This window comes from Trachurus trachurus, assembly GCF_905171665.1.
Source record: "Trachurus trachurus genome assembly, chromosome: 13".
Taxonomy (NCBI): domain Eukaryota; kingdom Metazoa; phylum Chordata; class Actinopteri; order Carangiformes; family Carangidae; genus Trachurus; species Trachurus trachurus.
The window spans coordinates 31,631,733-31,655,785 of record NC_139892.1 but is presented as its reverse complement, the minus strand read 5'-3'; the positions used below and the strand labels follow the sequence as shown (position 1 = coordinate 31,655,785).

At 41.8% G+C, this 24,053-nt stretch overlaps 1 protein-coding gene across 1 annotated transcript; it reads right to left on the bottom strand.

The window, feature by feature from the left end:
- Positions 1–9,661: 9,661 nt before the first annotated feature.
- Positions 9,662–21,606, bottom strand: igsf10 (immunoglobulin superfamily, member 10; the record flags this gene model as incomplete). Its single annotated transcript, XM_083984520.1, has 9 exons — positions 9,662–11,212; positions 11,296–11,662; positions 12,556–13,459; positions 13,797–15,428; positions 15,549–17,366; positions 17,527–18,285; positions 18,874–19,264; positions 20,229–20,358; positions 21,401–21,606. 9 exons carry the CDS (start codon positions 21,604–21,606, stop codon positions 9,662–9,664), a joined length of 7,758 nt encoding a protein of 2,585 aa, XP_083840646.1.
- Positions 21,607–24,053: the final 2,447 nt, after the last annotated feature.

Here is a 24,053-nt window from a genome sequence, read left to right as displayed (position 1 = left end):
TAAATAAATGCTCCTCTAAATGTCCAAATGTCCATGTGTGTGTGCATGAGTCATTGTACTTTAACATGATTTTGTGGTTGTTCTCACATGGATTTCCTAGTTTATATGTTGTCTAGCTACATACTGTACATACATGAGGCCGGTTTCTCAATTCTCCATATTGCAGTCATGTTTCCTGCAGCTGTGATGTCTGCACATCTGGGTCTGATCAGGGCATCAAACATGCATTCTCCTGGAAAAGACCTCATGGCTACACTTGCTGTTTTTCAGTTTAACTCTCACTCAGTCTATTTGTGTGTCCTAATGGTTTAGTTTCTATTTTCCTGCTTTGCTTCCTTTCTTTTGCTGATACGATTTGGCCGAATAGTTGATCTGTTTATGTGCCAGGCATTGGTTTTGGTAAACAAGGCCCAGTACAGAAAGAGTCATGGTGTACATGTAACTCTACCTGTTGAGTTGATGTTTTAAATTTACATGAATCATTCATGCAGAGGCATACTCAAATAGTGTGTGAACCTGCAGTTGTAGGCACATGCAAATCTGCAACGCACACACACACTTCAGGCACACACACTAATCTGTCCTCAGCTCCCTCTCAGACAGACAGGAAGAAGGGATGACGAGGCGAGGAGGGAAAAAAAGAGTGTAACACAAAACTTGACTGAATTTCCATTTAAAGCCGTCTGAGCTGCCAATCTCCTCCTTCACCAGTCCCAAACACACACACCCACACACACATTTTCCCACTCTGTAGGTGTACTGCTTTCCTCACCTCACACGTCACCTCTTGACCTTTAAGTCACTGCTTTCACTTACCTCCAGTTTCCCAGACCACAGGGGAAGCTACTGTCTTACCAACAGAGTCCAGTCCAGATAAACACTGTTTTTCTCCCTGTGGTGATAATGAAGCTGCAGAGTGGAGGGAGAAAAACTTCCATCTCCTCTCTGCACATGATGTGATGCCTCAGAGCTAAAATAGCATGTCTCTACATAGCCTGTGGAGGGGCTTTTATCACAGACTGGAGGAAGAGGTGAGTGGAAAGGTGATGGAAACAAATCCTGGTGTCTGGGGGGAAACACCAAGCTAATAACAGACACATAGCCACGACAGCTGTAGTTGATCCGAGGGCAGGATGAGGCTGAACTGTGACCTTTGACCTTTACGAACAGCCAACGCTCCATCATCTGTAACCCTGACAGGTAGAAGACGTGAGGAAGGCACGTCTCACCGCGTAGAGAGGCCATCCATGGTGGTCCTTGTTGCTTGCGGTTTGTTTGCGACTGTCTTTGTCTTCATGCGTGCATGTTTTTGTGTATACATTTCCTTTGGCAGCCTTTCACATCAGGTCCTCCTCACATAGCTGAAATGTGTGGGCCATGCTTTGTTTTGACAGTGTGAGGTTTCTTTAGCTGCTGCTGGTGTGCTGTTCAGTGGAGGTTCCAGTGGGTCTGCCTCCCATATGTTTATCCACACTGACACATCTAAAGCAGCACATGCATGAGGAGGTGAAGAGGGCAACTGAGAAAATAGCATCAGCTGTAGTCTTTCAAGCTTTTATTGAGGATGAAACCACGTTTGCTGTCATGCACCATCGGACTACACATTCATGATAAAGAGAAAAAAATCTGCGGATATGCTGGTGCTATAGCTTCTAGTTTTATTTCTGTTTTGTGAGGGGTCTGCATCAGCAACTGCTGACCTGTCTACATTCCTTAATTTCTTATGAGCCCCATGCGTCCAGTATGGGTGTGTTGTCTGTCAGCATCAAGAACTGCACACACGCACGCACGCACGCACGCACGCACGCACACACACACACACACACACACACACACACACACACACACACACGCACGCACGCACGCACGCACGCACACCAGCATCAGTGGTGTCCAATTGGCTCCTGGGCTTTAGTTAGTACCGGTGAATGATGTAGTTGATTCCATCCTCAGCTCCAGTTTGTTGCTCACACAGACGTTTTCCTAGCAACTGCTTTTTGTTTGGGTATTTCTACAAATCATTGCTCGCCTCTTGGGTCTGGCCTACGCATCAGTGAACGGCCTACTAAACTCTACCTGGCTTACACAGCAGATCCTTTCATATCCTTTTGGACTCCCGTAACAGTCTTTCACAATTCACAGGAGGTGTTTTTTTCCACCATGGGACGGATAAAAAAACTAGAATAATGAGAGTTTCAATAACATATACTTCCATCAAAATGTGAAAAACTGAATATGTTTGGTTTGTTGTAGCAGTCTGTATCTGTGCTCAGAGCAATTTTACAGGGGTAGGGCCTATACTGTGATGACTACTGTGAAATGATGTAGCTTGTAAATATACATCATAGCTTTGTATGCACCTCTAACTGTACCAAGTGATGATAATAATAATCATAATAATTGGATTTATACGGCACTTTTACCCAAATACACAAACCTGGATGTGTGGACTTATGTACAAGCCATAAAAGTCAATGAACCATGTATATTAAGGAGAAGCATACATTTTGCATCTCAGCCGCAGGGCTTTTAATATTTTTGTGAGTCATATAGGATGGTTGACATTTTCTCTGTTTAATTTCCTTCTTCCCTTGCTTTTTGCTTCAAATATTAGATTGATTGATCTGCTCAAAAGTGGAGACTTGTGCCATATGGGATGATGTCAGTAGTGCATTATTATTACAAGTGTTTAGGAAACAAATACAACTGTCAAAATGGCTGATATTGATTTAAATTATTCCTACAGTGTAGTGCACAGGAAGATACATGGAGAGCCTCAGGTTAACATTAGCTTGGGCGTTGCGTCACATTGTGCATTTACAGCTACAGCCGCATCAGCTCAAGTCCAGACAGGATATACCACACCTTACACAGCCTTCGTTTGAGCCAACCAATTCAAACCAACAACACACATGAGTGGAGTAGCAAGGAAAACAACTCAACTTGTAACAGCGATAAAACCAAAATGCCAAGACATTTTTTTTTTTTTTATCAACGCCCATTAGCACCCATTGGCACTGCCAATCCTGCTTTGAATTCTGAGCCAGAGTGTTTGTCTGATAATCCCTGCACTCATGGCTGAGGAAGCAGGATGCAGAGCTTTTGCTTGAGAATTGAAAAAAAAAAAAAAAAAAAAAAAAAAAACAACAGCTTCCTTTGAGAGGCTGACCACTCTACCAGATACCAGGCATATTTGACAGTGTGTCTCTGTGTGCTCAGCAGAGTGTGTACATAGAGCACAGGAAACAGGCCCTGGGACAGGTTAACCACAATAGTGGCGAGAACATGTGCGATTAGGTAGATCATGTATAAACTATGAGAAGTTAGATGCAAATGGTTTCAGGCTGGAACATATTTTTATGTGAGAAGTCCACAAAACCCAAACTCACACATGTCAAAGCCTACGGAGAAGTAAATACAAAGTAAGACAGATGTTTCCTTTGAGTTCCATCTAAGACAAGACCTTCCCAACACATGTCATGTCTGATTTCAACACTGCACGTATGTGAGAAAAAATTGGTTCAGGGAATGTCTAGAGGAACTTTTATGGTCCAAGCAGCAAACATGACTTCAGCAGTAACCAGTGACCTCAGAGCTATAATGAGAGTCTGTTTTCCGTGTGATGTCATCGTGGTATCTTCGGGAGCAGTGAGGTAGACGAGCTGCAGCAGGTGGTCTGAATGATGTCATGCAAAGTGATTTAACTGCAGCATTTAGTTAAGTGTCAGTGCGTTTACACGTTTAACACCATTTATGCCTGTCTACTGCAGTCTACAGATGCTGAGGGTTTTTAATTACTTAATAATAGGTTCTGTGCTTTATCAGACCGCAATTTAGACTCAGAAAAAAATACAGCAGTTTGACAGTTAGGCGTGTTGTTGTTATCTATTAGTTGTCTGGACAACGCAATTTTAGGTTAAGTTGATTAGGTCTGAAATCTTTAAATGAAATTTGTCCAAATACTAGCAAAATGAGTTGATTGGAGACTCTAAATTTCCCTGTAGGTGTGAATGTGAGTTCATGTGGTTCTCTGTCTCTAAATGTTGGCCCTTTGCCCCCCCCCCCCAAAAAAAACAAAAACAAAAAACAAACAAACAAAAAAAACAAAATGGACAGATGGATGGATTGATAGTTGGATATTTATTACATTGTATTTTACAGAGGACCTGATGAGATCGACAGTCAGAGGTTCCTGACTTAAACCATAAAAAGCTTTCACACAGACTGATCCAAAGCCAGGCCGTCTGCTCCTGTCCTCCTCTTTTTATTTATATATTTATGTGTTTAGTTTTTCTTCAGCCATGTCTTTCAGATTGCATCTAAATTACACATTGGCTTTTGCTACCAAGTGGTAAATTAAACTTTGTTTCCAGAAGCACAAGAGGAAATGCTGACTCTGGACGTGTCTGAGCAGAGGAATGTAATTTGCAAACACAAGGCGCCGTTTCACAACAACCCTGCAACTTGTGATTTGTTTTGTTGCACTGGAAACAAGGAGGTTTCAGAAGAATTTTGGGAAATGGCATTGCCACAACCAGGGGTGTAGACTGTAAAAAAATCTTGTCTGTGTAAAGACATGCAGGCTTCTGTCAAATTAGAAGCATGACCAAAGCTCTTAATGGCAATGTCACAAATAAATGCATGAAGGATGAGTAGAGGGAAATCATACACTTATATATTTCTGTGTCCTAAATACAATCAAACCCCTAGGGAAGCTCTGGCCCTTAGAAGTTTCTTTGACCTTTTCCTGACACCCCTGCGCCACTCACCTCTACCACTTCATCACTGAAATTAAAAGGTTTCCGGGAACACTTCGTCCTGTCAGGCAGAAACATCAACCTTCTGCTGTAAAGTAGCAGTGCCACTTTGTTGATGCAGCCTAATTGGGTGAGCTGGCTTATTTAAAAGCTTCCTCCTTCCCTTTGGGACTCAATAATTTAGAGGTACTTTGATGTTTTTAGCTTGATTTTTTGTGACTGAAGTGAGGAAGGTTAGTATACCGAAGAGACTGGGTTTTAACCATTCTGGTTACTGTGTGGGGACTAAAGGATCACATCTGCACCCAATCAGATGGGAGAACCCCTGCTGGAGTATTTCCAATGCCCTCAGGACAGAGACCCAGGGATATAGTCCCATTAAAATGTGTATACCATTTCTTATGATGTATACCTTATGCATAAGCTCTGTGCACCATATTGGATAGTTTTTCTTATTTTATTCATACCCATTTGTTTTTAATGGTTTCAGTATTTACTGACTGAAAGCTGTGGCAAATTTATGGCCAAAGTTAGCTGATTTATGTTTGCACTGTTGCCCTTCTACCTGGCTCTTAAAGTGCTTAAAGTCTTACCCTTAACGCTTGCAGATGATGAACGAGGAAGCAAAAGAGCATAAGAATTAAACCTCTTGCAAATCAACCGTTGTTTTAACAGCAGGAGCGAAACGACAACCGATACTTGCATATTTTCTCTCTCCCTTACTGTAGCCAATATATAATGTTCAGGTAGAAGAGAAAGATCATCAGAAATAGTCTTGAGAAGAAACGGCTCGAGGAACGTAGAACCACCGTCACAGCGCGACAGATCCTACCTGGAAGAGAGGTGCAAAGTGCATCTGTCTTACTTGTGGCTGGAAGGTGGAGGTGTGGATTCTGTAAAGCTGGTGTGAAATTCCAGCATCGCCACAGGTACTGTACTGAGAGAGCTGTCGATTTTGTCTGTATGTGTGCGCATCCACAAATCTGGATTGTGGCAAAATGGAAGCGAGGGATTCACCTCATTCTGACAGGGGCTTCACTTGTTGACAAGTTTGCAGATTCAAAGAGGTAAGACAGACTCTCTGAGCTAACAGAGGAGTACTGTCTGAAACTGCTACTGGTCAGCTCCCAGCAGTCCTCTCCTGAGATCTCACTTTCCATGTTCAGCCTTGATACGCTTCTGGTTGAAGTATGGAATTCATACCGCAGACCAAAAATATGTCTCAGTCTTCCCTGGCTTCCCTCATCAATCCACTCTGGAGACTTTATCCTTCCTTTCCACTCTTTCTCACTCAGCTTTTTTTTAGTCATTACTCAGCTCAAACGTTTACAATATATACTACTAGATTCACCTTGAGTTCTTGAATTAATAAAATACTAAAAAGATAAATACTCACTAATTTAAGTTTAACTATTGTCTGCAAATATTTAATTTGGTTGATGTTCCATTTCATTGTCCTTTATGTATATGTTTGCAATCACTTGCTATAGGTGACAGCCTGTATGTAGCAACATAAACATAGACATGACGGATATTTGCTCTCCCCATACAGTAGATCTGTTATAACAGTGTTAGCTTATTGTTGCGAGTATCAGTACAACAACATACTGCGTATACTTATTGCCATTATTACTTATTGCCTTATTGTGCCATGTAAGATAACACGGCTGGGTTATGAAACACACAGTACTGGTTAGAAAAATGTACTTTAGATGAATACTGTGTTTTAAGTTGCTGAGAAGGATATCTGAGTAGAATCACTGACTTATGGAGTGACTGCCCAGATCCTTCCTCGCACTGGTTCCTGATGTAGAGAACAGTCCTGCTGATGGACTGAGACATGAGGAGGCAGGAGTTGCTGGTTGAACAAAGCATCTTTTGTTATATGTTCCCTCCAGTTTGGGCAGTCAGGAAGGTGTTGGTGGTCTAATATCAAATAGTAAAATGTGAGCAAGTTGGCAGCTCAGTCCTGATTAAAAGGTAGAGGCAAAAAAAAAAAAAAAATCAACCATCTACTTCCAAGAAATATTACATGTGTGTTCTTTAGTTCCATGGAGAAAGTGGACTCTGGGGTGATGAGGACAATCTTCCCAGCAAGAAGTCTTTTAATTCTGTGCAGTTTGGCCCCTGTTTTTCCACAGTCTTCAAGGTGGCCAATGAGTGCCCATATTCTTTTTTTTCCTTACCTCCCTCAGACTTTGTTTATTCATCTTGTGAAATGGTAGAGGTGGTGCAACTCTTCATGTTGACACATCCCACTTCAACAGCTGTGACCAGAAACTGGGTTCAGGGGTACAGTATATTTGACCTGAGTAAGGTGAAATGCATACAGTGCTCCTTTCAGTAGCTTCTTATAAAACCATATTTTCAATGGTACGTGTCAGACGTTAACGCTTTTCCTCTAAACACCCAAGAGGGATGGAGCAGATGAGAAAATCACATGTTTAAACTCCTCATAAATATCCAAGTCTTTGGAAGGTAAACTCAAATCATTCCCCAAACATCAACCACAAAACCAGAACTGAACAAATAAACTCTTCACTGTCCACAGAGAACACGTAGTCTGAATGAACTGTCTTTCACAGTGAAGAGTCAGACCTAAAGAAGATGTTAATTTGTGTTTGATTCTCGCCTAGCTCACATATGAAAGCACTTTTCTCTCAAATCATGGAGCAAGTTGCCTGCATTCCAAAGTTTATGGAAGACAATTCCCTCTTTCCCCATGTCTGTCTGGGTCGTATCACACTGGTGTAGACTGGCTCAGGACTTTGGAAAAGAAAAATGTTTTTTTAAAAATCACAAAATCTCATTTTATTGGATATACACACTTGACTGACCTCTTTTTTGCAGCTGTTAGATACGGTAAGCCACTGTTAATGAATCATGTCCTGTTTACCCTTAATACTTCACCATAAGGAAGAGACTGTGGGGAAGGCACAAATCAGTGACTTTTTATGACATGACCAGGAGCTAGATAGATATAACAGTACAAATAAAAAAATTAAAGCTGCGAGCACCTATGATCAGGCCCTCGCTCTCCTTCATCATCGCAGCAGGCTCATGGCGTGCCTCTCAAAGCGACTGCCTGTATTGGCACCGGATGGACTCTGCGCTGTGGCGTGAAAGTGGCCCGAAAGTGGCCCACGTGGACCGCATGGCGATTCATCCACTCATCCAAATACAAAGTGTGGCACCCCTAAAATAAGTAAATTATGGGGCATCCGGACAAAAAAATTGTGAATTTTCAAGCATGGGAAAGCACCAAAACTGTGATTTATTATGAGTAAGAATAAACAGCGCAATTTCAGGGTCCTCATTGTCAACTTTGTCAGCGCTCAGGCCATAAAATATTCCCACATCACATAAATGCACAGTGTTGGATTTAAACATAAACATGTCATCTTGAGTAGGATTAAAAAAAAGAAAAAAAAGAATGAGAAATTGTTTCCAGTTCTTGCCAAGCAATATTTGTACAAATATTTGTCTTAATAAATACCCTTAAAATTGGTATTTGCAAGCAGTCATCTCTAAGAGTAGTAGATCATATTACTCCCAGATCTCTCTAGGGTATAATTCATCATTTATTAATTTAAATTAATGTATTACGTGTAATAATCTTCCCTCAGGTATACGTTTGGAAAGAGAAATATTTAATCAAAACAATAATTTTATATATATATAATATCATACATTTCTCTATTCCTCTTTTCTGTCTTGGCCTCCAGATCTCAATTTAATTTGCAGGGGGGGCTGTAAAATCAGCACACAATCACAAACAACAATCAAAAGCTCCCCTGTGGGTAAGCAGGCTGGGGATCTGGGTGAAGGACTATTTTCACAGCTGGAGAGTTAAAACTGTGTGCGTCTGGAAGATTTCTATCGCTGCCACAGGCAGTGCCTCCTCCTGTAGGCTGGATAATTCTAGTAACCTTCATTGCAACAACATTACAATGTCTCACAAGTATCAACAGCCAATATGATTAAATATCTCATTAATTCAATTATGGTGTATCAAATGGTACAAAAACATTGAAAACCATGAACCATTTCTACTTTTTAATTTCATTTTTCTCCTATACCTTGAAAAAGTAGATACTACAGATATACATACACTGTATAACATAATGTATAACATTACTATAAATTCTTGTGTACAACACAATAGACTGTGTGTTTTTGCATTTATTTTGACCAACAAACACTGCACTGTGAATAGACATAAAACAGTCTGTCATTAAAACATAAATTGTAAATGTAAATGTATGTAAAATAAAGAAATCAGATCTCATTCTGGTATGAAAGCTCTCTACTGCCCATGCAGATATGTATCCAGTGTAAAACAAGCCAAACATATATATTTTTTCCGAAGAAACCCATTTTCTTCCACTGTGAAATTCGACATAGTTGTTGTTAAAGCATAAAGCAGCATGTCATGACAGCAACAATCTCTGGCCATTGACTAAAGAGTATTACAATCCTCTCAGGAATCTTTTTTCAGTCCACTACACAAATTTTCTCTCCTTCTGTATGCACTGTAATAGTATCCCTATGTGCAGCCAGAAATGTCTGGTCAAAGAAATCACATTAGGTTAAACTCCACTGGCCCTTGTGCTCCCATGAGAACAGCCCCAAATGAGAACCGCCAACAAATTTCCAGACCCCCAGTTCCAAAGTTACAATAACAACTTTCTCGACCCAGACTGGGTTTTCCAGTTAAAAAAAACGTTAAAATGTCTGTTTCCTTTCTCTTCTTGTGCTCTGTTTATTTTTTAATCCACATCTGTCACTTTTTCAAATAATATTCCAACTCCATGTGAAAAAGCATGTAGTGTAATTTTTTGACACAAGCTACTGCCTGTTTACTTTCAGACATACCACTGTTCTTCTGCAGTTATGTCTTTTTCTCACAGAACATGTACATATGTGACCTTTGAGTCTGTACCTAGGTGGTTCTTAGCCAGGCACTTGTATGTACCTGAGTCTGAGACTGTGGGCCTCTGGATGATAAGTGTGCCCTGAGGGTGGAGCAGCTCGCTTCCCGTGGGCCGGCCCTGTTCGGCTGTCGACAGAACTGAATGATCAGGCAGCTCCCATGTTATCTCTGGCTTGGGGACACCATTGGCAGCACAGTGTAGCTGGATTGGTGTCCCGGTCACTGCCTTAACACTGGGAGGTGGTCCCCTTGTAATTCGTGGAGGATAAGCGATGATGAGAACAGGGACAGTGAGTAAAGCCTCACCAGCGTCATTCCGAGCTCTGCAGATGTAGTTTCCACGGTCGTGGAGAGTTGTATCTTGAACAACCAAAGTACCATTCTCCAGCAACTGGTAGCGCCCAAGGACTTGTGGCCGAGTGAAAGTGTGACCACCAGGAATGGTCCAGTAGATCCTGGGTCTGGGACTCCCATCAGATAGACAGTGAAGGAAGAGAGGTTCTCCAGACACACTACGTATGATGCCTCTAGGCCTTGTCAGGATGTAAGGCTTCTGTCCAATGTCCAAAATGATTAGTTTCTCTATATACCCCATGATATTCTTGGCACCACAACGGTACTTCCCAGAATCGTCTTTGTGAGAGCTGTAGATGATTAAACTCCCATCGGTGCCAAGGTGGTGGCGAGACCCGTGGTCAAGTCCACTGATAAACCGTGTTCCATTAGGTAAAGTCCAGATGATCTCTGGCATTGGGTTTCCATCAGCAGAGCAGTTCAGAACTGTGGTTTTCCCAATGCGAGACACAATACGTTCGTTGTAGGGGTTCCTGAAAATCGGCCTTCGGAGCATACTGGTCACTTCCAGCTGCACGACCATTACTGCCTCACCGCCATCATTCCTCGCCATGCAAATGAACTCTGCTGTGTCCGTTGGTCGCACGTTACGAATCTCTAATGTCCCATTATGGTGGACGTTAATCCTGCTACCAAAGTATGGTGCTGTCAGGAAGATATTATCAGGCATAATCCAAGTGACACGAGGAGGGGGGTCACCCTCTGCCACACAGTCTATTAATTTCCTGGAGTATTTCGCAGCTACATCTTTGATTACCGTCCTGTTCTGGCGGTAGCCATTGATAACTGGTGGATTCCCATCTATATCAAGCTTGTAGACTTTTCGACTTTCTCCAGCAGGGTTGCGAGCCATGCACACATACTCCCCAGCATCGATAAGCTTCACATCCCTGATATCCAGAGAACCGTTGACATGCATTAGGTAGCGTTCATTTGATGCTGCAATTACATCATTGGTGGGCAGCATCCACAGGATTTTAGGTCTGGGTTCCCCAAGTGCTTCACAGTCAAAGCGGATGTTCCCTCCAGGCCTCACCCTGGCAAAGGCCTGACTGGATGGACGTATCTTGGGGGCAGCGGCCACCACAGTGATATGCACATGCATCTCATCCTTTCCCACCTGGTTCTCAGCATAACAAGTGTAGTCCCCTTCCTCTGACATGCCAACCTGAAGAAACATGACATTTATGTATATTTTTGAATATGACTTTACAATGTTGGTGGGTGTTCGTGGTTGATACAATAACATACCTGGTTTAGGTAAAGAGTTCCATTGTCAAACAGTGTGTAGCGCCGTGTTCGTCCTCCTCCACTGCTTGCGTCAGACTGTAGGGCACTGTTGACCACTGTACCATCGGGTAGACCCCAGGAGATCTCTGGCTTTGGTGTTCCTGAGGCTTTACAGTCCACCTTCAAGTCATTACCAAATGGTACCTGCTTCTTGGCATTGAGTTTAGGCTCTATCTTGGCTGGCTTCATTGACACACTGACCCTCATAAGTTGGAGATCATCACCAATCATATTTCGTGCTACACACAGATAGTCTCCACTGTCTTTATCACTCACACTGTGAATGATAAGAGTACCATTATCCAGGACCTGGATTCTACTGCCCATCCTGGAGAAATATATGACAGAAAATTAGAGTGACATAGCATGAATGTCAGAATAAATCCTGATCAAATACAGACATGCACCATTTACTACAGTGTAGGACAAATGACAAATATAATTTCACAAGTTACTGTAGTATATGAGTTGTCACTGTTGATAATATTATTAAGCTGCTCTAAACGGTATCTCGTTATTTATAACTGTGTTATTATGACAATGTCAATAAGTCTCATGCAGTTTGTTTTGAACTTAAAAAATAATAGAAATCAGTATTTAGACAATCTAAGAAATGCTAAATTCCTGAGCCATTTCTTTAACCATTGCATCACCTTTTTTTCTTTTAAATTTAATTTGTTGTAATTTGGTTGTGTTTTATTTTATCTAAGTCTGCTGATAAAATAAGATAAATATGGTCAAGTATCTTATTCAAAGTTTTCAAACACATATGCAGGCAGCAAATACTGACCACATCAAAAATAGTGACTGTATTCTTCTATACTTTAGTGGGATAACCCAAAGGTTCAATACAGGGAACTAAAAATCAAAAAACTAACAAACGTGAAAATCTGGCACCTAGTACAGAAACAATTATCCCCTGCAATGTTGCTTTCTTTAGCATAAGAGTATATCATTAATGTTTGTTAAGGGAGGCAACTACTAACCTAATGCATTTTTGTTGTGAGCTTGTTTCACATTCCAGGTACATTTGCAAATCTCTTACTGGAATGTTTAGTTCATCAATAGAAACTTACTGTACTATTACTGTGCTAATGTGTAATGTGTAACAACTAACAAATATGTGCTAATTATTGTCTCCACTACTCTTAAAATAAAAAAACTCATTGTTGCAAGAGCTATAATGTTTTACTTGACATTTATTACTCAAGGCATTTTTACCTGTGCCACCGGTCCACCACAGCTTTAGAAGGAAGCCTCCACATGATCCTGGGTTTGGGGTCTCCTGTCGCTAAACAGTTGAGCTTCAACTGATCCCCATAGGACAATTCTGTCACACGCTGAGATGTCTTCACTATTTGAGGTGCAGATTCCTGCCTATCGACAGTCAGAGTCACCACCCTCCGCTCTGAGCCAGTAGAACTGGTAGCAATACACTCATATTTCCCGCTGTCTGCTGTAGTCACATCCTGCATGTGGAGTGTCCCATTCTCATGCACAAATATCCTTGGGTCTCTGGCAGGCCTATTAGATCGTACCAATGTCCCATCATAAAGGACCCAGTGAATAGCAGGCTGAGGGCTGCCTTGGCCAGTGCAGGGTAGCCACAAGTTCTGGTTAACATTAGCTTTGACCTGCTGCCGTTTCTCCTCAACAATTCCTGGGGGTGCTGCTACCACCTGCAGTCGGACCGTAGCAGTATCAGCTCCAGCTGGATTACTGGCGATGCATTTATAATGGCCTCGGTCATAAACAGATACATGCTTAATGACCAGAGTTCCCTCAGCAGATACTGACACCCTTCCCTTTTCTGTGTTTTGACCTCTGACTTGAGTCCGATTGGCCAGGATCCATGATATCAGTGGAGTGGGTCGACCATCTGCTTTACATTTCATCTCCACAGTGTTTCCAACATGAGATTTCATCTCACGCAATTTTGGCTCCAAGATGCGTGAAGGGTAGGACACCACCGTGAGGGTGACGAGAAGTTTATCTGATCCATAATCATTCTCTGCTAGACAGAGGTACTGGCCACGATCATTAATGTTGGCATTCTGAATGAGCAGCGTGCCATTGGTCAACACCTCTAACTTTCCCATCCTCCCCGTAATGGTAATGGTATTTCCTGAAAGACAGAAAAAGACAATTTCCTCAAAGAAAGGTTAAACTGAAAAACATCCAAAAACAAAATCAAAAAAAAAAAAAAAAAAAATCTCAATGTTTTTCTTTGATGTTAATAGATTATTATACAATACAAAATATAATTTCTCAAGGAAATATCACAAACAAAAATTTCAGAACCCGTTCACCAATATTATGGTGCCCCAACCTTTTGAAAAATACACTCTTTTTTTACATAGCATTACTTAAAATAAAGATAGCAGTTTTATATTGTTTAAATCTTACATTTACCCTACATCTGATATTTTCTTATAATAACAACACAGAAACTGATTTGGTACCTGTGCTAGAAGAAAAGCGTTTCCAGGTTATATCTGGCTGGGGATTTCCAATGGCCTCACATGGCAAGAAAGCATCTGAATTGGACAATACAGTAAAGCTGGCTGCATTGCCTCCAACTATCTTAGGTTTGCTTGTCAGGACCTGTGTTGTGGGTTCAAGGCCAGCAATATTGGCACCTGTAGCTTCAGTGACATGATAAAACACAGTAGGGATGGCATTGTGTGTGCCTACGTTGCTTGGGGGCTCAGGTGTATTGATGTACCCTTTCTCAGCAGTAAGGATGGTCACTGTATCAAAGTAAAGGTCTTTATCCACACTGCCTCTGGCAAAGCTGCTCTGCACAGTAGGTCTGACTGTCCTCACTGTTGGTCTGTGAGTAATGTGACCATTGTTCCTCTGTGTTGGTGGTCTGACGTTGCTGTGGACTCTGGTCTGAACTGTTGTGTAATACCCTTTTCTGGTAACTGGCATCGGCGTGGTGGTGGGGTTATATTGTGAGGTGATAAAAGGTGTCTTGGTGGTAGTATAAGCTGGGAAACTGCTAGGTGTGCTCCAGGTGAATTCTTCATACAATGCAGTCTCCTCCTTTGACGTTTCGTCAGTAGAAACAGCTACTGTGGCTCTGTTCTCTTTCCTCAATGACGTATTCAGGGGCTCATAAAGTGAAACAGTCTGTTGATGTAGTCTGGTTGTCTCTTTTGTAGATTCCATAGTTGGTACCCCTGTAGTTGCAGCCTCAGTTGTGATAGTAGGATATACTCTTGTGATTCCAGGTCTCTTGAAGGGTCTCCTGCCCATGAAGGGCCTCCTTCTCCGACCTTGCTGTCGTCTTGCCCCACCAGGCCTCGGTCTAACTCCAAACCAATTATCTTTGGATCCACCAGACCCAGAAGATAAGACTTCATCTGGACTTTTGATTGAAGGAGGTTTGACAGTGGGAGGGGAGGGCAGAGTCTGTGATTCTGGTGGCGTCTCAGCAGTGGTGGAATACAAAGAACTGGGAGTGGTTAATTGTTGCAAGGCGGGTGCCAATGTTGTTAACTCAAAATCTGCAGAGGATGAATCTCCATAGTCATCATCTGACGAGCTCTCTCTGCTCTCTGTGTGTCTGGACGGGGATAAAGTCTCAGGCTCAGCCAGTGAGTTTTCAGTGGTGGCGGGTATAGTAGCTGGGGTTGTGGTTGAAGTCACTGTTGTGGGTTGAGCTGTAGATGACGTTTTCGTAGTGATTAATGGCCTCCTTAGCCTGCCAAGTATCTTTTCCCTCTCTCTGCCTCCAAACAGCCTGTCCCATGGAATTCTCCCACGAATAACCTTTGAGGCTGTTGTGGTAGTGGTTGTGGTTGAGGTTGAAACGAATGGTTCTTTATTTGTGGTCAAAAATGGACTCACTGTAGGGTCAAACACAGGGGCATCAGCAGAGGTTACGTAGCCACTGGAATCATCTGGTTTAGGCTCTTTACGGGTGAAAGGAACATTTATAGTCATGTCATAGTTTCTGGGGGCAGCCGTTTTTTGTGTAGTTGCAGGTCTCTCTGTTCTGTGTAAATACGAATTGGAGGAAGATGATGGTGTTACCATCTGCACATCTGTGGCTGCTGTCTTTTTTTTGTCCTCATCACAATCACAGTCTGAGGGAAAAACAGAGAAAAGAGAAAAGGAAACACAGATTCATAAAACATGAGTAGAACCACACATTGAGACATGAAGCACAAATGTATTACACAATAATAAAAAACAATCTTGCCTACCTGTAGTCAGTTCAATTCGATATGGCACTGACGCGTTTTCTTCTTTCTTCACTGAGGGCTGTTTAAGTTTATTGATAAAGGACTGAATGTCAGTGATCCTGTTAGGTTTTATGATCCTCCTGCGGCCTTGGAAGGTCCTCCTGCGGCCCCCTCCTCTGCCATTCTTGTGTGGGATGATATGGATCTGCTGTCGGGAAATAATGGTGGATCCTGCTGGCAGGCGTGGGGACTTGATTGTCTGGGTGGTGTGGAAGGTGATCTCATCCTGCTGTCTCTCTGTGGTGGTGACGGCTGTGAATGTGGTCTGACTTTCTGGGTCTGTGTGGATGACTACCTCTACGGGGCCTGGTCCATCCTGCATTGGAGTAACGTTAGGGTCTGTGGTGAATGAAAGTGGCGCCCCAGTGGATGTCTCTGGGTCTGTAGGTTGTTGTCCAGAGAACTGAAGCTGGGTTTCTTGTGAGGCGTCTGTCACACTAAGTTGAAGAGTGACTGGTTGCAGTTGTGAGGGTGGTTTGCTGGTTCTTTCCGGGGCATAAAACTCTCTCTTCTCAACAAACCCTGGATTATCTGTGAATGTAGTGGACTTGATTGGTGTAGAGTCTGACTGCATATATGACTCTGTTATTGGTGTGTTTGTATTCTCTGTTATTTTTCTTAAATCAATGTGATTGTTCACTGTGGTTTCCATAACAGGAGTTTGATGACCCACTGTTGTTGCTAAAACGTGACCCTGACCTATCTGTGTTGCTGTTACTGTTTCAGTCTGGCTCTCTTGCCTGAATATTCCATTTTCCTCTGGATTGTCTATCATGGGTTTGACTACCTTTGGCACAACGTCGAGGAGGTCTTCGTTATGACCTTCACCTGAACCAATTTCACCATCACCAGAAAGACCAGGGTGTGAGTCTTCATATTTTACCGTCTCTTCCTCTGTGTCACTATTTATTCTTGATCCATCTTGAGCCTTCTTCATTAATTCTGCAAATTTCTGCGGGTCTACTTTCCTGGAAGCTTTATCAAAGACCCTGCTACTCCAGAAGCGTCTGTTGCCAGCTGAACCCCTCCTTCTCTGTCCCTGTCTACCCCCAAGGCCTCTGCCCTGTGACCTGAGCCTTGGGTAAGGTCGATCTAAAGGGATGGTCCTGGATTCCTGACTAGTTCTGTCAGAGGGAGTGGAAGAGGGAACCTCACTGAGGGTGACTGTGTTTTCTGCCAAACTTGGGTCTGCCTTGACCTCCATTTCCATCCCTGACCCGTCACTTTCCAAATCTGTCACTTTTTCAGGCATTTCTTCAGTAAACATCACCTGAGACACGAGCAGGTCAACTCCCAGGTGATTAGCTACCAAACACCTGTAAAACCCTCTGCCCCTCTCGGTGAGCCCCTGAATAAGCAGGGTCCCATTCTTTAAAACCTTTCTGTGCCCATGAGACTTATCCAGTACTGAGTGATCAGGAAGGATCCACTGCACTGAAGCCTCAGGACACCCAGATGAGCTACAGTCCAAAACCAAACTTTGACCCAGTGATTTTGAAAGTTGGACACCGTTGATCTCAGTTTCTTCCACATCTGGGGACAGAACTGTCACTCGAAACACAAGAATATCTGCATCCAGGTAGTTTGTGGCAATGCACCGGTACAGGCCTGTGTCTGAAGCATCTGCACCCCGTAGCGTGAGCATCCCTTCAGCAGTGATTATGATCCTGCTGTCTGCACTGGAGAAAGGAGCTCTGACCTTACTCCCATCAGGTAAAATCCACTCCAACAACGGCTTTGGCTCGCCCTGGATTTGACAGCTCAATTGTGCCACACCACCTATGTTAAAAAATAAAATAAATATTTTATTACAGTAATTCTTGCATTCATATTTGAAAACATATTTCTTTTAGCATTTTAAGTTTGTTTCAAAATTTAGAGGTCATATCACAATTAATAATATCATATGGTTTACTAAGAATAAATCTCCAAGACGCACCTGTAAGTACAGTGTGCTCAGTCTTAGTCAGATTATCTCTCTTGATCATAGTCCAGGAATACCGGTCCCTCTTAGGTGATGTTTGCTCCACACGTAGGTTTATCACAGACTGGTACTTTATGTGCAGAGTTGAGAAAGTGGTACTTGTGCGGTCGAGCTGGAAGTTTACCTCTCCCTGCATCAACCATGCAGGGGAGGCTTTAATCTCAGCCTCAATGTTTGTGTAAATCCCTTCGTCTCCCTCTTTTGTTTTGATCTGACTGTACCTGTACACCATTTCTGGACTCCTGGCCAGCATTAACCCTCTCTCCAGCCTCATGGGTGAGTCACTGTAGGTAGCCAGGATCTGCCACAGCTGCTGGATGTGATCATAGTCAATGTTACATACCAAATATGTAGTTATCCCAGTGGTAATCACAGTGACATTGTTGCCCTCCTCCTCCTCCACGGTTTGTGTTAGGTTCTCGAAAGCTGAGGGCCTCTGGACTGTACAGAACAGACTGCCATCACTATGAAAATGGTCAGTCAGTTTCATTTGTATGGACCCTAATGGAGCAATGAAATCCTTGGGGGAAACTGGAGTAAAGTCCCCCTCATCCACGCTGATGTTCTTCTGCTTTAGATGGGGTTGGATCCAGGGTTTGGTACAAGTGAAGGCATCACTCGGAAGAAGGGATAGAGGCCTGTTGTAAGACGGGGCAGGACTCTCACAAACAGGGCACAGCTGTCCTCTCCTGTCTCGCTTGCATTTCAGCACACCTGGAAACATTTTAATAAAGTGGTGTGACGTTTAGCTTCATGTAAGAAAAGAACATTTACAGTTTCCACATTATGGTCCAGCCAAACCAAAACCATTCAGTAAAACTTATGAACCAGAAAATGTCCTCACCATTATACAAAATTGTAATTTATAAGCTGACTTTTGTGTTAGCCAAGTCATAAATAACAGATAACTTTAGTTCCGCCGTGTTTTCATTGTTTTTTGTGGCCTTGATGATGAGAAGAAGATATGATTTCTGCCTCCAGTGGTGTTTCTGCAAAGATTTATATTTTTCCCTTGGATATGCCTCTCTTCCTTGGGATACTGTCCAAAGTTTGTAGTGGAGAAAACGTACCAAAGCCTGAGCAGAATGATCCCTTTAAGTGCTAATGTGTAACACATGTGTCTTGTTAAAGCTGCTAATAAATGTGGCTTCACAATGGTTTAGATTAGTGTTTTTTTTGTGTGAGGGAACCATTTCTTCATTAAGAATGGAGATCTTCTCTTTCACTTGTAAATATTATTTCCTCACACCTCTCCTTGATTTCTAAAGCAAAAAACAAACAAACAAACAAAAAAAAACTCACCTGTATTTCTCTGTGCCCATTTAGGGAACCACTTCATACGGCAATCACATGCCCAGGGGTTACCATGGAGGAAGACGTTCTCTAACTGGCTGCAGCCTAAGAAGATATCTGCATGCAGAGTGGTGAGGAGGTTGTCTGACAGGTGGATGTTTCTAACTGAGGAGACCTTGAACACTTGGCTGTATCTCAGAGTGATGAATGTGTCTGGGTGGAGTTGCTGGAGGTGGTTGCCCTCCAGATGGACCAACTGTAGGTTGGTTAGGCCATAGAAAGCGTCTGGGCTGATGAATTCAATGTGGTTGTGGTCCATGTGGAGTCTCTGCAGACTGTCCAGGCCTTTGAATGTCTCTTTCTTGATTTGTTTTACTTTATTATAGGACATCTTCAGGACCTGTGAAAGCAGGAGTGCAAGGTTGCTGATTGTTTTTCAAAACATTGTGGACTTTAGACTACTACAGTATGTTAACACACAGAGCACTGACAGATACTGTCAAACCTTGTAGAAGCAGCAGTATAATTGTACTTCATTTAGACTAATGAATAAAGAAAAAAAATCCAAACTCTGATTTCAGCTTCTTAAATGTGAATATTTCTGGTTTCTTTGTTCCTTTATGAGAATAAACTGAATATCTCTTTGGTCTGTGGACAAACAAGACATTTGAAGACGTCATCTTGTGGTTTGGGAAACACTGATTGACATTTTTCAACATTTTTTAACATTAAATTGACCAAACAACTAATCAATTAATCGTTTAAATAATCGACAGATTAATCAATAATGAAAATAATCGTTAGTTGCAGCGCTTGGAGCATCCTTCATAGCCAGTAAACTTAAGTGGAATCCAATAAAGCTGGCTTTGCAAAAATACATGATCATTATTACATCAGTGGACATTAACAGCAGATATTAACATGAAGCACCCATCTGCTTATGCAATAGGGCTGCACAAAATGGAAAAAAAAACAATCATACCGGTATTGTGATTATACTGGCATTTATTACAATTTCAGTTGCTTTAGCTGTTCATTTTCACTGAAATAATTTTAAAATGTTGATGCTATTTTGTTGGGGCCTGCATTCCCATTTGTCTGGAGACTGATTTTAATGCCAGGCCGTCTAGCACCACACTGCTCATGTTGCTATCAATGCATAACAATATTCTGACAAATCTAACCTTCATCCAAAAACTATAGCTCCTGTGACTTATTTATTGCACATGGTTATTTTGATTTAGATTTAGATTAGGCTACATTATGATGAACTAAACAGGCATCTTACTGTAAGCAGAGATCAAATTAACATTGTATAGCCTATTCTTAAAACATACAGAAGACAAACAAAAACACAAGTTTACCTGTAAGGACCTGAGGTCTTGGAAGGCTCTGTCTTCAATACTGTGTATAGTGTTGCTGTGGAGCATCAACAGCTCTAAATTCTCAAGTCCTGAAAGATCATTTTCTCTCAAAACAGTTATACTGTTGTACCTAAAAATAGAGAAATGAAAAACAAACTTCAGCTAATCAGCTCAAAAGTATCACAATATGTATGATTATAAGTAGGCTAAGGGAAAATAAGGTATAATTTTAAGCAGACCTACACTGATGTTTTCAATAATTAGTCTTTAGGCTACTTCTTAGGGTGAATATGGCTGGGATATGCCAAAGATGATTGATAATATCTTTAAAATACATGTTTCTATAAAAAAAAAAAATCCAGTGATGAGAGGAAAGGCCATTATGCATTAGTAACTACACCTGTGCTTTTCCTGCTTTGCCAGTGCCACTTAACAGTGTTGTTTTATGAGAAAAGGTCTAATCAGACTAAAGTGAAAACACCTGTGGGAGTGCAACATAGTTTCACTTTAATATTTAAAAACCTTATGAGGCAAACATAAAGCCAAGGCACGGCAACAAAATATATCTTTTGAGTAACATATAGTGTCTTCTTTATGTACTGTCACATTTAGGAAGAGACAAATTGAAATTTCAGCACAAACTCTGTTGACGTTAACAAGTTGCACAGAAGCTAGTTAGCTAGTGGTTATCGCGGGAGTTTAGCTCTTCTCCAAAGCCTGGACCATGACCGGAGAGGTGACGCTGCTGTACCAGGAGGAGATGGGAATACAGAGGTGAGAAGTTGTAAATGGAGTTGTAAACTTTGCGTTAACATTATATAAATATTTTGTAGGTTGAATCGTAAATTAGCTAGGCTATTGGCTAAATCATTCTTTAGTTACCTATTAGGCTAATGTCGAGGTTAGCTCCTCCTAATCTCCCACAGTCAGAAATTTGAGGTTTGAAGTTACCCATTATGTTCAATTAACGTGAATTGGTTCATATTGAATTTTTATTTCAGCGTTGTCCATTACTTTTTTAGTCCAAGAGTTTATTCAAGAGAGTTTTAAGTGTTTACAAGGTGGAAGACAATAACGTTATGCTAGTTAGCTATCCCATTTCATTCATTTAGAGGCTGTCCAATTAGTCCCCTCCAGAGTATGTGCAGTTCTCAGGTTTGACAAGAACTCACCCGAGGTTAATCCTTTCCACAGCTGGCTGGATGTGGTCAGGTATTGCGGTCAGGTACCTGAAGGTGCAGTGCACTTCGGTGGGGACATAACAGGCGCAAGATTTTGGGCAGTCACCGCTCGCCGGCATCACAGCAGCCAAGAGCAACAGAGCCCTGAGCAGCCACCTCCACAGGTATGAAGCGCTGCAGGCGCCGCACACACTCATTGTGCACGGGGAAAGGGCGTCAGCTGCACGGGCAAGGGGGGCTACAGTTTGTCCTGAACCATTAATGAAACCCACCTGGACAAAGAGGAAGAGACTGTTCAAACTTTACTAGATAGTGTAGTGTATTATCCACCTGAACTTTTTTGCTTTAATATCTTTTCATCAACACATCAATATACCACAATAGATAGATAGATAGATAGATAGATAGATAGATAGATAGATAGATAGATAGATAGATCAATCATGCCAACAGCCCTTTTCTCTATAATCCATGCTGACATTTTCATCATCATCTTTTTTTTGCGTTCATTTTAAAGTTCGTTAATCTTTATTTATAAACAAGGCAGGGGTAATACGAGCACTTAGCCTACTGTAACTTCTGTAATAGCTATTGCAAGCGAATATGATAAGCATAATATAACAGTGCAATAACTGGCATACAAGTGCAGTTTAAGGTTGAAAATGCATTGAATATCATTTACCTCACCGCTCTCAAACAGCTGTAGAAAACGGAACTGCTGCACTTGTCGGCAATGTGAAAATCCCGCGGAGAGTCTTCATTCAGTTCCAGTAGTCCTCCAGTTTGATTCCTCTGATAAGTCCACCGTGTCCGAGGCGCAGAGGGACGGACGGCAGTCATGTCTGTGTGAGCGCCTGCAGAGGAGCGCACACTCTCTGGTCTCCTCCGCCCCCCCCTGTAATCTGTTGTAATGTAATCCTAGAGTAACTGCAGCTATGAAATACTCCTAGAAGTGGTCTTGCTTGAAATACCACGAATCTGACACACTGTTAGAAGCCAACAGAAACACAAAAACCTTCCACTTGAATAATTTAGAACAAAAGTGTTTTTTATTATTATTATTATTATTATTATTTCTGTCAAAGCACTAATATCTGACTTATGTGATTAACTAGGTCACAATGTTGTTTGCACAGAAGCACATCTTAAATTCATAATGCCTCCCTGATGTGAGCTATCAGATGTGGCCCCCAAATAATTTTCTGATTTTTGCTTGATCTTGGCTCCTTAGTTGTAAATGGCAAATGATTATGGGCTTGGTATGACAACAGCCCCAAGCTCCTCTGGGCCACAAACTTAACTCACACAAATGTGTTTCAGATGGGCTCATTAGGCATTTTACTTTCTTCTTCCCCATCAAATGGGCCATTTGAATCTTTTGTTTTTATTTGGGTGTTTTGCTTATGGTAAAAGCCACAAGGCAACTAGTACCCCTTCCAGGCGTGTGGGGGTCAGTTTCTTTTTTGACTTTTTCCAAAATACAATTCTTTTTGCCTGGTTTACTTAAAAACCACTTGAATCAGCATATTTAGAGGCACAGCCCTTTCCCTTGCATTCTGTTGTTAGCAACTGAATCAGTCGTCCCTGTCTTTAGTGTCCTACTTTAAGCAACTCTACATTACAGTTTAGAGTAAATTTGGAACCTGAGACATTTACTGTATGACTCGAGTTGTTTACTATCAGAGGCAGGTATTTTGAAACTCATTACAGTTGATATATGAGTTTTAAAACATCAGCAGTGAATTAAAATTGTGTGACTTGGGGCAATATTCAGCTCAGCCAGGCCGTGTAAGATCAATCTATTCTAGTGCTCAGATGAAATAATTCCTGTCAGAGGATGGCAAAATGTCAACAGTGGTTGATTTCCAACTCAAAGTTTTCCCACCGTGTATTCGTAGGTGACTCACTGTGTCTGTCAGTGTCAAAATATTCAGAGTCATTCACTTGTAAACTGTATGAAAGAGTCTCCATCAAATCACAGCTCTAGTTGTCCTTAAATCATACCATGTGTGTTTTAGCCTCCCAAATAGGCTACTATGTTCCCTCTCACAAATCTGCTAGTTCACCATGTCCCTCATCCACACTGTTTAACATCAGCAAACATGTACACACTCTGGACTGTCACGCATGCACACACATATACTGTGGTCACATTTCAATAAGCACAGCCTTTAGCAAGGGAGACTGTTAATGACTCCTGTGTTACTTGTCAAAAGGCTTAAAATCACAGAGGGCTCTGCAAGCTGATCATATAGGCTAACCATAACAAATGAGTTAGTGAACCCGTAATTTGCATGAAATGCAGGTTTATGGGGATCCATGTCATCAATTATTTCAGGTCATAGGCAAGGTTTGCATGGTTTGCATGTTCCATCGCTTGTGTCATCACTATTGTTTACTTGAACATCTGGACAACACACCAGCCCTTGTGGATAACAATACTTCTCTTCTCTTCTCTTCTCTTCTCTTCTCTTCTCTTCTCTTCTCTTCTCTTCTCTTGTCACTGATGTCTAAATCACATTACCGTGCATCGGTATGTCATGTTTGTCACCCCAACCCAAAAAAGAACTGTAATGTACTATTAGCTCCAGCTGTTATTACTGTTAATGAAGGGCAATGTACAATGTACATGTGTGATCTACCA